Source organism: Mastigoproctus giganteus, chromosome 10 (genome assembly GCF_048544385.1).
Source record: "Mastigoproctus giganteus isolate SK-2022 chromosome 10, ASM4854438v1, whole genome shotgun sequence".
Classification (NCBI taxonomy): domain Eukaryota; kingdom Metazoa; phylum Arthropoda; class Arachnida; order Uropygi; family Thelyphonidae; genus Mastigoproctus; species Mastigoproctus giganteus.
Window position 1 is genome coordinate 107457895 of NC_143584.1, and position 16113 is coordinate 107474007.

General features: G+C 37.7%; 1 protein-coding gene across 2 annotated transcripts in view; it reads left to right on the forward strand.

The window, feature by feature from the left end:
* The window catches only part of Tti1 (Telo2 interacting protein 1), a 600292-nt gene that overhangs the window by 317678 nt on the left and 266501 nt on the right, over positions 1-16113 (forward strand). For both annotated transcript variants that reach the window (XR_016547507.1, XM_090382195.1), the window contains exon 11: positions 3012-3125. Coding sequence is in view for 1 of the 2 variants with exons in the window: in XM_090382195.1 (XP_090238321.1) it covers positions 3012-3125 (114 nt within the window). In the remaining variant the exon portion in view is untranslated. The remainder of the gene's footprint in view (positions 1-3011; positions 3126-16113) is intronic.

Sequence of the window (16113 nt, forward strand, 5' to 3'; positions counted from 1 at the left end):
TATCAAAGGCGGTTATTTTTGGGATATCAGAGACATGGTGTCACAATGATATAAGAAATGTAGAATTGGAATTTGGTGAGCACAGTGTACAGAAAGGATAGACAGGATAGGAAGAGAGGAGGGGTTATGCTGTTAATTAGGAAACTTATTAATTATGTAATTTCTTATGGTTGGTGGCCAGCCATTTTGAGAGTAATTGTTCCGATCAGATCCTGGCTTCCAAAACTTCTGGACAAGTTTAATAATTGTGTGCGTTTCCATCTCTATTTTGGCACAGAACTTCTTTTGAAAAGTTCTGGTAATTTCAGGGCTTTCTGCTAAAAGAAGTATTCCTCAATTATGAATGTATCTGCTGCTCCATGGTGTACGATGCCATTTGATGATTGTCACACCACCGCAATGCACTACATAAAAATTAATTCTGTGTAAGTAGTTCATTTGAATGAACTTGGTAGTCTCAATGGTTTTAGAGAAATAATATTAAAAATAGAAATAAATTTAAATCTTAACTCGGTAGGAACTTTTTGAGTAACCCAATATATAATATACATACAGTCAGTCAGTCCTTGTATAACATGCATTTACACTACACGAATTCGATCATACACGATTTATAAATAGGGGAATGCTGTCACATATAACATGAACTGAATTTGCTTATGCACAATTCGAGTAACTTAAAAAGTTACTCGAATTTGTGTTTAGAAAAAATGGCAGTCGAATGTGGCGGAATCACAACAGCTGAATGCAACACTTACTGCGTTGTTTACTCAGTTGCTACATGTGCGCTGCTTTATTTGTATGTATCAAACATGCCTCCTCATTTTTGTTCTTTTTATACTGTAATCGTGCTTTATTCCATAAAGATGAGTAAAATACTTGAAAACGGTGTGAAAAGGAAGCGTGCTAGTGAAGATACTGCAGGTTCAGAGAGAAATAGAAAAGTGGCTAAGGTAAAGAAAGCCAATACAAGACCACGGCAAACTTGCTGGACAAACTGGTTTGCAGGTACCACAGTTTGTTCCTGCCTTCTTAGTAAACAGATGGTGCTTGTTATCGGTAGTAGCATTAGACATTGAGAACAATGTATTGATTGACATATTGGCTTGACAGACAGTTTAGGAAACCTTATCTCCTAACTTAACCTTTAAGGTTAGGTTAGGTAATAACAACCTAACCGCCAAGAACAATCAGAAAGAATGCACAGAAAATAAAAGCAGCTTTTGTATTAGGAACAACTCAAAGTGTAACAAAAGACATCAGATCAAGACACAAAGAATTGGATGAGATGGAACATCTATCTGTTTGGTTAGAAGATCAAACTAAAAAGACGTCTGGAACAAGTTTGTTTGCAATAAAAGCAAAAGCGTTAGCAATATTTTATTATGTAAAAATCAAAATAAAATATTACGATTTTTATGATTATGATTATTTATTGCGTTTGGTAATGTTTTGGTTACAAATGTGTGTTCAATCTTGTGTGGTTGGCACCCTATTTTTCTTATAAGGCCAGTTACAGTAAACCCCCGCTATTCGTGGAGGTTACGTTCCTGAGAAATGCTGCGAATACCGAAAACGCGAATACTGAGTTATGGCTCCCATAGTGATAAAGGGGTTCCGTTCCAAAGTATGAAATATATAAGAAAAACTAGTCTAAAATTTTGTCTATGTATGTATTATATGTACCTTCATAATATGACTATGTACATAGACAGTACATAGTGAAATGCAAGCATATGCATCGAAATGAAAATAAGAAACATTTTAATATTAAATATAATATTTATTAGAAATTTCAAACAAATCTTTCAAACAAACGCCTTTGCTAGCAAAAAAAACTTATCCCGCCAGTGCTATCACCAGTTTCGCTAAAGTGTTGATAAAGGAGTTTTGCTTTTTCACGAATGATGAGTGAACTTAATGGAATTTTATTTTGAATTCAGTCTTCTGTCCACAGATTTAAAGCTTTTTCCATTTTTCTAATTTAACATCACGAGTTACAGAGCAAATTTTTGAAGCAATTAGCGCGTTTTCACAGACACTGCGGCAGATTTTTTCTTCCGATTTCTTGATTGATCGTACCATTGACTCATTGATTTTATAATGTTTTGCCACCGAGAAGACACTTTCACCATTAGAAATTTTATCTAATAACTCAATTTTATTCTCTAATGTCAACACCTTCTTTGATCTTTTCACATTTCCCTTGTTATTCGTAGCCATATTTTTGTACGGGTTAGAAAGAACTTGTCCACAGTAAAGTCACTTTCTTCCATTAACACACTCGAAAAAGTCTGTTTTACACTGCAAAACGGTAGATTTATCACTTTTGTAAGCATATCAATTTATAAATTGATAAATTTATTCAATTTATAAGCATATAAATTAAAAGCAAACGACGAAACCTTCCATGACAAGTGCATAACACATACTGAACAAGGATTAGCCAGAAACATCCACACTCGCATTTTGCCACCCCTCTCCCACCACCCACTAAGCGCTGTTTTGACCGGGAAAGATAATTTTAGCCACGCCCATCTTTTTTATGGCGGAAAATGTTCACGGTGCTTTAAAATTCACATTTTTTAGGTTTCATTTTATATTAAATCAGCGACCATGAAACTGCGAATACAGATACTGCGAATAGCGGGGGTTTACTGTATTTATATTGCACAATTTTGCATTGCATGAGGGTTTCTAGGAACATAACGACCGTGTTATACGAGGACTGACTGTATTTGCGCATGTTTTGTATTTTTCATAAGTTTCCTTGATCCTATAGTAATTTTAAAACAGCATTGAAATTGTTTTCCCTCGGGAAGACAGTTTTAAACTTGAGAATCTTTTGTGATGGGGAGTGGGGGAATGAAAACATTTTTCATCCCAAAAGAATATTCACATTTTGTCTTCGAAATAATTCTTTGAATATGTGACAAATGTATTTAGTATTTCATTAAAATTTTAGTTAAATTTATATTTTAATGAATTACATATGTTTTTATTTTTAATAGGAAATAACTTTGACTTAATGAATTTTCGGTGGTTGGAAAAACCATTTAGTCATTTCAAAAATGAGAAAATTGTGCAAACTATTATAGGAATATGCCACCATCTTGGGCATTATGGTAAGCTTTCATTGCCACTTCTTGAATAATGTGTTAAGGTCAATGTGTCAAGGTAATTTTATGTGTTACCATTAAACTATACCATTTAACTATTATATACACTGTGTACTGTTAACTCTGCATAATTGGCACAAGAAATTATTCCTTTCCCAAAAATTAACTGAAAACTTATGAACAATTTCAATCTCACATTTTAAAACCTGTTCAAAATGACACATAGTCATAAGTAATTCCCCTATTCAGAATAATGAAACACGAAGGTCAGAGTGTTCAAAGAAATGAGCTCACAAATGGCAAGTTAAAAGTAATAGTTTATTTCATTACACTTCATGTTGGGATTGTACACTATACAGGGTCTGAAGTACTGATGATGTTTAGATATCTAATAATTATAATTATGATACCTTAATCCTCCCGGTGTTTTTTTCATGTAAATGTATGAGTGTTTAAAATATGTGTGACTATTTTATTTTTAATTTATGCTTTATGACTAGCTTTAAGTTGACATAAAGAGAAATGCATCGTAATTCTTTCCAAATCTTGTATGCATCTATAAAATTGTTCATAAAACAGACCATAATGATACCTTGTTTATCTAAATAAACTGCAATATGTTCCATAAGTAATTCCATTAACTTTAAAAGGCATTAATATGGGCTGAAGATGCAAGTTAAATTCATAAAATGTGTATTATGCATACATAAAATAATATTTATTATTATTCATTTGTAAAATATGTATAATTACAGCAGTTTAATCATCGATAAAGTTTACTTCCAAACATAAAAATCATTTTCAATTTACTTAATTTACATTGGAGTATAAACAAAATCCCACTATAAAACAATAACTTTAAATATTATCATTTTTTCTCTCTTCTTTATTTCTCTATAATAACACATGACTTCAACAGTTAAACAGTCACCTACAGATACACTTAAGTGTCACAACCTGTAATGTCATTGTGTAATTCCAGTGACCATTTTTTTTTTGAAATGCATGTAAAAATGTATTAATATTTATGGATTATCAAAATAGATATCTAAAATAATAATTATGATACCACTCACAATAATCAAGTCTGATTTATAACAAAGTAAGTAAAGTCTTCATATTAAATATCCCCATCATGAATTATTTTGTTTATTTTTATCATATCATGATAATTGGTACTTTTGTTATGATAAGCGTTGAGGGTACAAAAGTGCACACACTTTGAATGACCTTGGTTTTAACTTTGTTACTCTAAATATGGTATAAGCTCTTGAATTTACTTTATCTTGTAAACTCCTCTTACCTTATGTGGCTGTCCTGGAGTATCAACAAAAAATTTATTTATTATTTGAAAACTATGATAAAGTTTTTATAATCTTAAAAATCACCGAAACAATAAGTAGAGAGGTTAATAACATTCTTCTAATTGTCTCTCAAACCAAATTAAAATTATTCATTTAAAATTTGCATTTTCTACAGTAGCATATTTGGATAGTTAGTTAACTTCCCTTCTGCTTGGAAATTGCTCACGTCTAGCCAGTTCCCAAAAAAGGGCAACAAGTCCCTCCATCCATTTATTGTCACACTGTGCTTACTTCTACTCTTTATAAAGTATTAGAGAACTCTATTAACCACCAACTCTAAAACTATCTAGACACCTTCCATCTGATCAATGATCGTGAGTATTCTGTTCTTGCGATCTACTGGTGATATGCTGACTTACATTACCCATCTGTGGAAAAATTAAATGGAAAATTTTGATGAAACTTAAGTGGCTGCTCTTGACATTTCAAAGGCTTTTGATTGTGTTTAGCATAAAGGTCTTCTAAATAAGCTTCCATCTTATCATTTGCTAACTTTTTTTTGTGCATTTGGGTATCCAGTTTTCTTTCTGACATTGTGGGTGATGGTAAGATGGCTTTCTGTCTCCTAAACTTCACCACTAATGCAGGTGTTCTCCAAGATTCAGTTCTTTCTCCCACTCTTTCCCCCTTGTTTATTAATGACTTTCTTCCATTGACTGGAAATCCTATTCATAGTTTTGCTGATAATAGCAAATTTCACAAAAACTTGCCCTGCAAATATATCAAATATCTACTTACTTCACAAATATCTTCTACCAGTTCCTTAAATGCTGATTTCAGTGGGGCAATGATAACTTAGTTGATTTCAATTCTTTTAAAACTTAAAAGAATTGAAATCAACTTTTAAATCCTTGCAAAAAGGAATCTTCTGTTCCTATGCTTATCTTAACTCACTTTGACTTCTAATATCTCTCACTTGGCATAAGCAAATCACAAATATTGCTTCCTCTGCATCTAAAAAACTGGATTTTGCAAATTCACCCTACCATGGAATATTGTTCACACATCTGGGGTGGTGCTCCCGAAACCTCTCTCAGGCTTCTAGATTCCATTCAAAAGAGAGGCAGTTAGGTTAATTAATGACTCATCTCTAACAAAATCTCATAGATGTTCTGTTTCTGCTCCATGCCTCTTCTACAGATACTTCTATGGGCACTGTTCCTCTGAATTAGCTTCTATAATTCCTGCTCTCTTTTCCAGTCTAGTCCAAACATATGCTACCACCAGTCAGCATCCTTTTATTATCCAACTTCAAAGTTCACAGAATCAACTTTTCTTCTTCCTCATTTCCTCCTTCAACTTACAGTTTTTGGAACAACCTCCCTTCACATATATTGCCAGAAAATTACAATCTACAGCAATTCAAGTCTAATGTTAACAAGTATCTTCTTTCATCTTCTCAACTTTAACCCATAACTGCTAGCTTGGGGAGAGACAAAGACCAATAGATTGACAGTAGCCACTGGCAGAGGTGAAAGAGATTCTTGCACTGCTTCTATTAGAATGAGCAGAAGCCTGAAAAACAAGATGCATGGTATTTCAGAGACTGCTGGGAGCCATTGCGGTACAAGTAAACACATGGGTTGTGTTAGGGTAGCTAAGAATAGAAACAGGTGCAGGTATACTTGCGTGTACACCAATGCTAGGAGTTTAGTAAATAAATTTGATGAATTTGAGGTATTGCTCAAAACATCAAAGGCAGATATTGTTGGGATATCAGAGACGTGGTGTCACACAGATATAAGGGATGCGGAACTGGAATTTGGGGAATACAATGTGTATAGAAAGGATAGACAGGACAGGAGGGGAGGAGTGGTTAGGCTATTAATTAAGAAACACATAAGGTCCAAGGAAGTGAAGCCAGTCGACATCGATGGACAGGGCAGTGTCGAGTCAGTTTGGTGTGACATAAGCATAGGGAAATCAAAATTGAGAGTAGGAGTGTGCTATAGGCCTAATGACTCTGATGAGTATAATAAGAGATTGTACAGGGAAATAGAGTGGGCCAGTAAATCAGAGAGTCTTATAATGGGGGATTTTAATTTCCCAGATACTGACTGGAATTTGTGGGTTGGTCACTCGCACACTAGCAAGGCTTTTGTGGATTTATTGGATGATTGTTTTCTACATCAGCATGTTCGTGAGGCAACAAGAGGGAGCAATACTCTTGATCTGATTATCAGTAGTGATTCTTCATGCATTAAGAATCTGCAGATAAATGAACCACTAGGTGGCAGTGATCACAGTGTGCTGAAGTGGGATTTACTGAAAGAGGTAACTACCATTAGGGGTAAAGGGAAGGGTTATTGCTTCCGTAAAGGCGACTACGATGGACTGAGACAGTATTTAAATTCTATACAGTGGGACCAACTGATGATGTTACCAACAGCAAATTCAAAATGGGAAGCATTCAAAGAACTTATCTTGGAAGCTACTAGGCTTTACATACCAACTAAGAAATATTGTTCAAGGTTTAGGCCAAAATGGATGTCAGATGAACTAATTAGGCATATGGCAGAGAAGAAAAATGCATGGGATACTTACAAATTAACACATGGCACAGAAGCCTATGATAGATACAAGTTGATATGCAACCAAGTTACAAAGGAGGTTAGGCAGGCGAAGGCAGATTACGAGAAATCCTTGGCAAGGGATGCAAAGAAAAACAGCAAAGAGTTCTTTACTTATGTAAACTCTAGAAGGAAGGGGATGAATCAGATTGGTCCACTTGATATTGATGGGTCAACTGTTGATGATCCTGCTCAGGTAGCTAACAAACTAAATGAATATTTTGCATCGACATTCACACATGAGGAGTTATTCAGCAAGGGGAATGCCAGAGGTGTATTCAACTCTAGCAGTAAGCTACAGAATCTTGAAATAACTGGGAGTAAAGTGGAGGAGAAACTGTGGAAGATAAACACAAGAAAGGCACCCGGGGTGGATGGGATCTATCCAGTTATATTAAAGGAGGGAGCAAAGGAAGTAAGCAAACCCTTAGCCATAATTATGAGAGCTTCCTTGGACTCAGGGGAGGTACCCATAGACTGGAAATGTGCAAATGTGACCCCAATTCACAAAGGAGGATCAAAGGCTGACACAAGTAATTATAGACCTGTGAGCTTAACTTCTGTTCCAGGAAAATTAATGGAGGCACTGGTTAAAGAAGCACTGCAGGATCATTTAGACAAGACTTCAGTTATAGCTCAGACACAGCATGGTTTTGTTAAGGGGAAGTCTTGCCTGACCAACTTGATTGGATACTATGATGCAGTCACAAAAGAACTGGATGCAGGGAATAACTTTGATATTATATACTTGGATCTTAGAAAGGCTTTTGATACTGTTGCACATGGAAGACTGCTACACAAATTGGAGCAGTGTGAAATTGGAGGCAAATTGCTGCTATGGATAAAGGGGTGGTTGAGGGGGAGAAGACAGAGAGTGGTAATCAATGGACACTGCTCATCGTGGACTAATGTTATTAGTGGAGTCCCTCAGGGCTCAGTGTTGGGTCCATTATTGTTTTCTGCATTTATAAATGATATTGATGATGGTATATCAAGCTTAATGTCCAAGTTTGCAGATGATACAAAGGTTGGCAGGGTTGTCAAGGACACTACTGACACTATGCTGCTGCAACAGGATCTGGAAAGGTTGAGCAGATGGGCTGAGAGGTGGCAAATGAAGTTTAACATTGACAAATGTAAAGTACTACACATGGGAAACAGCAACCCCAGAGCAACGTATCAACTCTGTGGTACTACACTGACAGTGGTAGAGAATGAAAGGGACTTGGGGGTGATTGTGCAGGCAGATATGAAGTTCTCTGAGCAGTGCAGACGGGCTGCAAGAGTAGCTCATGGAGTATTGTCAATGATATACAGGAATTTTTCCAGCAGGGATAAGGAGGTGATTATTCCATTGTATAAGGCAATGGTCAGGCCACACCTAGAGTACTGTATACAGGTCTGGAGGCCTCATTTGAAGAAGGATGTAGAGCTGCTGGAACGAGTACAGAGAAGGGCAACAAGATTAGTGAATGGAACAAAGGGGTGCTCTTACGAAGAAAGGCTTAAGTTTTGCAAATTACAGTGTCTGGAGACTAGGCACCAGCGAGGTGATCTGATAGAGGTGTATAAAGCCTTGAATGGTTTAAGCATGCTCAATGCTGATGGGATTCTTCCTCTAGCTCAGAAAAATCACCTGAGAGGGCATAAATTCAAATTGAGGAAAGACAGATGTAGGATAGACGTGCGGAAATTTGCCTTTAGCCAGCGTGTGGTTGGTTGGTGGAACAGACTGCCATCCCTTGTGGTGGAGGTTGATAGCTTAAGGCTCAGCTGGACAGGTATTTTGAACGAACAGAGGGGTGAAGTGGAAGTGGGTTTTTTTTTTTTTTTTTTTGGCTGATGCTGCATAAGCTTGCTTCTTGCATCAAATGCCTCTACTAATGCTAATGCCATGCACAGTACTAAGTACTATAGATAGAAATGTTATGCTGAAGGAAATATATAGTTTCTAATACATCTAATGCTTGGGGTTTTCGTTAAAAAAAAAAATTCCTGCTGAAGGAATGGGTTGCTCCTGCAACAGGAGTTTAAAATGCCTTTTGTTTATCTAGTAGCAATCAACAAAATGCAGTATACATTGTCTTCCAGTTTTGAAGGCGAGTCATTTCCTTCAATTGGCCCCTAAAAAAAAAAAAAATCCAACAAATTTAAGTCAATTAGTTTTGGTTGGCCAGGCTATAGGACTGTTAAAAAGTTGCACTAAAATGTGCTGGAGTAGTACTGAAATCCCGAAATCTCGGTATTGTAAGCCCTAGCTGTAAGGCCTGTCTCTGGATATTTGTACACATTTCAAGTATGGTCAATTTCTGCTATTAATGGGGTTCTTGGTATATCATAAATTTTACATTCATAGAGAATGTGTGCCTAGTCCTCACTTTTGCCACAGCTGCAGTTTGGATCATTAGTCAGCCCTTAAGGAAGTTAATTTAGCCTTTAGGGAGCCTTGACCTGTCAATATAAATGTTGTGAAAGGTCCAGGGACATACAACTTTAGTGGCTTTGGACTAACCATTGCCACCTGTGGGAGAAACCTTTTGGTAACCAGACCTCTGGTTTCCTGCTCCCAAGTTGTTTGCCTTAGCTCATGGAGCTTTGTGGCTATTCTCTTTCTTTCAGTCTTGATGATGTTGGCTGTGTCAAGTGCTACCCCAGAAATTCTGTGGGCATGCCCTTTTTAAGTCTGTAATATAAGCCTCTTTTGGCTACTTCCAAATAAAGTGTGAGAGCACCAGCCAGCACCTGCAGTGTTGGTGTGCTCACAGTGTAACATGCTCTGGTGATAGTGAGAAGTATTGTTCTCTGAATTTTCTCTAATTTGTTCCTGTTTCTGACTATGGCCGTGTAGGTAAACCAAGTCTGCCAGGGGCAAAGGTTGATGACGTTGTAGAGCAGATATCATCTTTTAAGGGCACAAAAGGTGATATAGTTGTACACGTTGGCACAAATGATATTAAGAGTAGGAGACCAGCGGAATTACTTAACAAGTACAGGTCACTGTTGAAAAAAAGCCGTGAAGTAGGGTTGAATTTGAAAGTGTCTGCAATTCTGCCCAGACACGATAGGAGGGAGTATATGATGAGAGCCTTGTCGATCAATTCGGCCCTGGAAAGATTGTGCAAGGCTGAAGGGGTAGAATTTTTTTCAGCCTGGACTGTACTTGTTAACAGGAGAGATTGCTTCTACAGGGATGGGATACACTTAAATAGAAAGGGTGCAAGAATATTTGCTGATGCTATCGAGGCAGTCTTAGGTGGGTCGGAAAACTGCTAGCTTGGGGGGAGACAAAGACTAATGGATTAACAGTAGCCACTGGCAGAGGTGAAAGAGATTCTTGCACTGCTTCTATTGGAATGAGCAGAAGCCTGAAAAACAAGATGCAGGATATTTCAGAGACTGCTGGAAGTCATTGCGGTACAAGTAAACACATGGGTTGTGTTAGGGTAGCTAAGAATAGAAACAGGTGCATGTATACTTGCGTGTACACTAATGCTAGGAGTTTAGTAAATAAATTTGATGAATTTGAGGTATTACTCAAAACATCAAAGGCAGATATTGTTGGGATATCAGAGACGTGGTATCACACAGATATAAGGAATGCAGAACTGGAATTTGGGGAGTACAACGTCTACAGAAAGGATAGACAGGATAGGAAGGGAGGAGGGGTTATGCTATTAGTTAAAAAACACATAAAATCCAAGGAAGTGAAGCCAGTTGACATCGCTGGACAGTGCAGTGTTGAGTCAGTTTGGTGTGACATAAGCATAGGTAAATCAAAATTGAGAGTAGGAGTGTGCTATAGGCCTAATGATTCTGATGAGTATAATAAGATACTGTACAGGGAAATAGAATGGGCCAGTAAATCAGAGAGTCTTATAATGGGGGATTTTAATTTCCCAGATATTGACTGGAATTTGTGGGTTGGTCACTCACACACTAGCAAGGCTTTTGTGGATTTATTGGATGATTGTTTTCTACACCAGCATGTTCGGGAGGCAACTAGAGGGAGTAATACTCTTGATCTGATTATCAGTAGTGATTCTTCATGCATTAGAAATCTGCAGATAAATGAACCACTGGGTGGCAGTGATCACAGTGTGCTGAAGTGGGATTTACTCAAGGAGGTAACTACCATCAGAGGTAAAGGGAAGGGTTTTTGCTTTCGTAAAGGCGACTATGATGGTCTGAGACAGTATTTAAATTCTATACAGTGGGACCAACTGATGATGTTACCAACAGCAAATTCAAAATGGGAAGCATTCAAGGAACTAATCTTGGAAGCTACCAGGCTTTACATACCAACCAAGAAATATTGTTCAAGGTTCAGGCCTAAATGGTTGACAGATGAACTAATGAGACATATGACAGAGAAGAAAAATGCATGGGATACATACAAATTAATGGGTGACGTGGAAGCCTATGATAGATATAAGTTGGTCTGTAACCAAGTCACAAAGGAGATTAGGCAGGCAAAGGCAGATTATGAGAAATCCTTGGCAAAGGATGCAAAGAAAAACAGAAAAGAGTTCTTTACCTATTTAAACTCAAGAAGAAAAGGGATGAATCAGATTGGTCCACTGGATGTTGATGGTTCAACAGTTGAGGATCCAGCTCAGGTGGCTAACAATCTAAACGAGTATTTTGCATCTACATTCACGCATGAGGAGTTATTCAGGAAGGGGAATGTCGTAGGTGAAGTAAACATTGGCAGTGAGCTAGATGATTTTCTAATAACTGAGAGGAAAGTGGAGGAGAAATTGTTGAGGATAAACATAAAAAAGGCACCCGGGGTGGATGGGATCTATCCAGTTATATTAAAGGAGGCAGCAAAGGAAGTAAGCAAACCCCTAGCCATAATTATGAGAGCTTCTTTGGACTCAGGGGAGGTACCCATGGACTGGAGATGTGCAAATGTAACCCCAATTCACAAAGGAGGATCAAAGGCTGACACAAGTAATTATAGACCTGTTAGTTTAACTTCGGTTCCAGGAAAATTAATGGAGGCACTGGTTAAAGAAGCACTGCAGGATCATCTGGACAAGAATTCAGTTATAGCTCAGACACAGCATGGGTTTGTTAAGGGCAGGTCTTGTCTGACCAATTTGATTGGATACTATGATGTAGTCACAAAAGAACTGGATGCAGGGAATAACTTTGATATTATATATTTGGATCTTAGAAAGGCTTTTGATACTGTTGCGCATGGAAGACTGCTGCACAAATTGGAGAAGTGTGGCATTCGAGGCAAATTGCTGCTATGGATAAAGGGATGGTTGAGTGGCAGAAGACAGAGAGTGGTAATCAATGGACACTGCTCAACGTGGACTAATGTTATTAGTGGAGTTCCTCAGGGTTCAGTGTTGGGTCCATTGTTGTTTTCTGTATTTATAAATGATATTGATGATGGTGTATCAGGCTTAATGTCCAAGTTTGCAGACGATACAAAGGTTGGCAGGGTTGTTAAGGACACTACTGATACTATGCTGCTGCAACAGGATCTGGAAAGGTTGAGCAGATGGGCTGAGAGGTGGCAAATGAAGTTTAACATTGACAAATGTAAAGTACTACATATGGGAAACAGTAACCCCAGATCAACGTATCAACTCTGTGGTACTACGCTGACAGTGGTAGAGAATGAAAAGGACCTGGGGGTAATTGTGCAGGCAGATATGAAGTTCTCTGAGCAGTGCAGACGAGCTGCAAGAGTAGCTCATGGTGTCTTGTCAATGATATACAGGAATTTTTCTAGCAGGGACAGGGATGTGATTATTCCCTTGTATAAGGCATTGGTCAGGCCACACCTTGAGTACTGTATACAGGTCTGGAGGCCTCATTTCAAGAAGGATGTAGAGCTGCTGGAACGAGTACAGAGAAGGGCAACAAGATTAGTGAATGGAACAAAGGGTTGCTCTTACGAAGAAAGGCTTAAGTTTTGCAAATTACAGAGCCTGGAGACTAGGCATCGCCGAGGTGATCTGATAGAGGTGTACAAGGCTTTGAATGGCTTGAGCATGCTCAATGCCGATGGGATTCTTCCTCTTGCTCAGAATAATCACCTGAGAGGGCATAAATTCAAATTGAGGAAGGACGGATGTCGGATAGATGTGCGGAAATTCGCCTTTAGCCAGCGGGCAGTTGGTTTGTGGAATAGACTTCCATCGCTTGTTGTTGAAGTTGATAGCCTAAACAAATTTAAGGCTCAGCTGGACAGGTATTTCGAACGAATTGAGGGGTGAAATGGGAGTAGTGGTTGGTTTTTTTTTTTTTTTTTTTTTTGGCTGATGCTGAATAAGCTTGCTTTCTTGCATCATATGCCTCTACTAATGCTAATGCTAATGCAAGCACTGGCTCCATAGGTGATGATAAGCAAGAACATTGTTTGGTATATGATTGCCAGGGTCGTTCTTTTGAGCCCCTCACTCAGCCCGTTTTATCCAGGCAATCATGCCTGCGTAGTTGCTCACTTTTTTGTCAAGTATGCCAACTGAGGATAAGGAATTAATTTTCAGTCAAAAACAATCCCTATGTATTTTAGTTCTGATACCATTTTTATGCTTTTTTTCATTAATTTTAGTTTGAGGGGATCTCGTTAGGTTTCCTTTTATGGTTTTAGTTTAATAAGGTATGGATTTAGTTTTTTTTTTCAGGTGATATCCTGAGCACGTGCATTTGTGCCCTCTCCTACAGTTGCATAGGGTAGCATTTGTGCCCACTTCTGCAGTTGCATGAAGGTGGCATTTGACCTTGTAAAAGGAAACACAAGAGTGGCTACTCTTGTGTTTCCTTTTACAAGAAGAATCAAATCAGCTGCAAAGGCTAGGCTTTCCACTGGGCTCAGATTCAAGGCCACAAATTCATCTAAAACAGTTGTCCAGAAGAAAGCGCCAAGGATTGAGCTTTGCGGGCAACCTTTATTCACAGGGCATGTCAATTCCTGGAACGTTATGCGAACTGATATACCTGGGGCGATTATAGGTTAGTTTGTACTGAGGGGTAAGAGTATTTAGAATGAGAATAGGGATTTGGATGTTTGGATATTTTGGATAAATAGGGATTTGGATATTTATTGGTGTCGATTTTATAACCTTTATGTGAATAAATCATGGATAATTATTTTTTTAAATTAGTACTGAAAAGCCAGTATTAAACAGATACCAAACAGGTATCTGTTTGGCAGTTAATTTTTGTGACCGTCTTGGATTGTGTGGTTGCAGCTGATGCTGCAACCAATGCCACCAAAACAGTATCGACAGGTCAGTGCGCCGACCCGGGAAATTTGAAATTATGTTCACAGAAATTATGTCCGAATTAGTGGTGGAACCAGATTACCAGTAGCTGGATTAGTGATGGTCGACCTGTACTATGAATCGCACGAGGGGGAGTGCACTTACACCCTATTATAGAATGTACTGTTTGCAGTGCGATGAACACTGGCGGTCATCACGCATATGTAATTCTGTTCTACTGACACCAGACTCGTGATAGATGATCATGCCCAGCTGACTTTTGCTAATATAACCATTAATATATACTGAAGTACACCATTCACCGACTAGCTGATGAAGAGGCACTTTGCTTCAAAAATTACTATGTATTTTAATGCTTTTATTATATAATATATTTTAACACTTTTATCTTATTTTACCTCTGTTTTATCTTATGTATATATTATTTATTTATTTTAACCAATTAGTCAGTCATTCCAAGAAACTTGGATGATATGCAACCCGACGCACAAGGCCTGTTTTCTAATGATGTTCTTGTAAATTGCGTGTACAACCCATATTTTTTGGTTATACTTTTAATATGATCATTAATTTGGGGGACATAGGGATGGTAATGTATTTTTTTTCTTTTCCTTAACAAATGTGAAGTGTATAATCAAATTAAAAACAGTGTAAATCAAGTCACGATAGTTTACTGGTTCTGCTGTTCTACAGTCACTAAAGAAGTCTTGCAAGAAGTACCTCGAAACATCTGAGAATAATCTGTAATTCTTTAGGAAATTAAAGGCTGATTACACTCCATGCAAGTTTAATTGCTCATTATTTCATCGATGTTCAGTTCTTGATACACCTACATACCATGCCACTAAAAGAATATTTAAAGAAATGGGCCAGCTGCTTAAAATATTCATGGAGTACAATGCATAACGTGAAGCATCTGTGGCCTTAGAGTTTGAATGAACAAACTGTGAACTGATAGGTCCCGAGGCCTGCCAGAGTGCAAAGGGTGATAGCTGACTGTATGGTCTTGCAATAGTGCAAGGGTCGAACCTGAAACATTGAAGAATAAAAAATAAACAGGTATTCAGGAAAGATTAGTGTTTGCCATCCTAGGTGATATCAGTGACACAACCTCATTCCCTCTTCCCCTTCCTAAATACTAGAGGAGCATCAAAATTTTTATTTGCATCCAGTTCCTTGGTGACCAGCACATAATAACTAATCAGGTCATTCAGGCATGATGTCCCTTTTAAAATTTGTGCTATATCCCATCTTTATTATGACCTTGCATTGCTTCTTTAATCACTCACTCACTCTGTTATGCAATGGGCCACAAGGGCCTTTGGCAAGTGACCTTCATTTTGCCATATTTTGAACTAGCTACATATAGTTATGTCTCTCTCTCTCTCTCTCTCTCTCTCTCTCTCTCTCTCTCTCTCTCTCTCTCTATCTCTTACCCCCCCCATATGTCTTCACTCCATCTTCCCATCATTGCAAGAGTAAGTTATATTCTTGCTTCAAGTTCAGGTTATCTCTACCAATATCTTGTCTATATTTTTCACCCAACTCTTTGTTATGCAGTTTTCTTTATTGTCCTGTTGTTTCATCCTTCTTGGACCCTGAAATTTTTCTTGACCATATTTTCCAAAATTTAAAGTTTATTTTCTTCTTGTGCGGGTAGTGTTCTTTTCCTTTTTTTTTTTTTTTTTTTTTTTTTTTTAATGTAAACCCCAAACACCAGAGGTATCAGAACCTATAGTACTAAGTACTGTGCTTGGGTTGGAGGTTGAGAAGACGAAAGAAAATATTTGTTGACATTGGACTTGAACTTCTG